Source organism: Dermacentor silvarum, chromosome 9 (assembly GCF_013339745.2).
Source record: "Dermacentor silvarum isolate Dsil-2018 chromosome 9, BIME_Dsil_1.4, whole genome shotgun sequence".
NCBI lineage: Eukaryota > Metazoa > Arthropoda > Arachnida > Ixodida > Ixodidae > Dermacentor > Dermacentor silvarum.
The window spans coordinates 92771560-92773083 of NC_051162.1; the positions used below are offsets into that span (position 1 = coordinate 92771560).

The 1524-nt window shown below is 45.3% G+C and overlaps 1 protein-coding gene across 1 annotated transcript in view; it reads left to right on the plus strand.

Annotated features, from left to right (window-relative positions):
- Positions 1 to 228: 228 nt before the first annotated feature.
- LOC119463350 (eye-specific diacylglycerol kinase) overlaps positions 229 to 1524 on the plus strand; it is a 461935-nt gene continuing 460639 nt past the window's right edge. Inside the window, exon 1 of the mRNA XM_049655998.1 lies at positions 229 to 1109. Within this exon, the coding sequence (XP_049511955.1) occupies positions 1024 to 1109 (86 nt within the window). The 5' untranslated portion in view covers positions 229 to 1023. The remainder of the gene's footprint in view (positions 1110 to 1524) is intronic.

The window sequence follows — 1524 nt, forward strand, 5'->3', positions numbered from 1 at the left end:
GTGTAGACGTTGGTGTAGACTAAACGCTCGCTGGATGAGGGCAGTCGAGGTGTTTAGAAGCTCAAGCGGCTCGTTGGCCTTGACGTGAATAGGATATGTAGCATCAATTATACCAATTTCAACGGTTCCGGTGTGACTATGAGAGAACTGTTCCACTGACGCCACCAACTTTGTGATAGCATACAATTGTCGGCCTTGCAAGAACGGTTGATGCATGTTCGGGATAATTCCGAAGAAAAGCACCTCCAAGACGCATACGCTCTTCAGGAAAGCAATAGAAGCATTGTTGTATGCTTGAAAATTTGCTGAAGTTTATTTTGGCAATGGAGGCAATAAGTATACAGCTACATTGTTCGCATGGTGCTGGAGGTCGTGTGCCGAACTTTGCAACCATTTCCAAGTGACAACAACAGCCTTTCTGATGCCTTCTGAGCAAAGAGGTGCATTTCGATGCATGATTCAAGCAATATAACATGATTCGTTTATTGAGGAAACTGCATGATCTCTCAAGAGGTTAACGCAAAAGTTGGTCTGTGATAAACTGTCTAGTCATCCTGTGATAAAAATATTCGTAGCGTGGAAAAAAGAATTAAATTGCGGCGAGAATTCTCCGTGCAGTTTGTACAAATAGCGTGGCAGCTATCTACGTAACATTTTTGCAGGCCTTGCCAAAGAGTGACAAGATTTAGTCCCGTTGGGATCGACCCCTTAAGAAGTGAAAGGGGACATAACTCTCTAATGCAACAATTACGATAATACCATTCTAGCGTTATTTTTATTATGCGCATCAGGCTCACGCTGAGACTCTCTCAACAGTGTTCGGTTTCGAATACAAACTGACGTTGGGCTGATTTCATGTCTCTCAAGAACGACACCAGAGTTGTCATCATAGGCGTTTGAGCAACATAGAACACATCGTGATATTTACTTTGGTGGGAGTGGTGTTGACGCTGCGACTCGGATGGCAAGGCGTCAACGTGGTGTGGTGTTGCCCTGGTGCTTGTGTTGCGTGGATTGCGTAAGATGATGGACACTCTCACAGTACCGGAGGTGCACGAAGACGGATCCCTGGCACTCAAACAGTACTTTCAAAGTTGGACGCGACGCAGGTCAGTGTTGCAGTGTGCAGTGCGAAGTTAAGCGTATAGGTGCAGTCGAAAGTATGGCGTCTACGGCGTGTTTTCGGCTCCACCATCGCTTCCGGCGCTTGCAGTCAGCAAAAGCACGGCCTTTGGGATCCGCATCTGTTGGCCAGAGAGAGCCGCCGCTAGGGTGGAAATTTTGACACCGCTGATTGTTATCGATTGATTTTTCAAAGCCAGGTATTATTCGACTCTTAATTTATTTCACTTTGCACAAACGACTCTTTGGCACAGTAAACTGCGTCAATCCTGGAGACAGTGGAATGGAAAGTGTTGACTTGAATCCTCGATTCTCGATACCAGTGCACGAGGAGTCTTCTTCAAAAAAAAAACAAAAAAAAAAACAAAACATTAAGTGCTATTTGTAACGCGGGCCGATCTT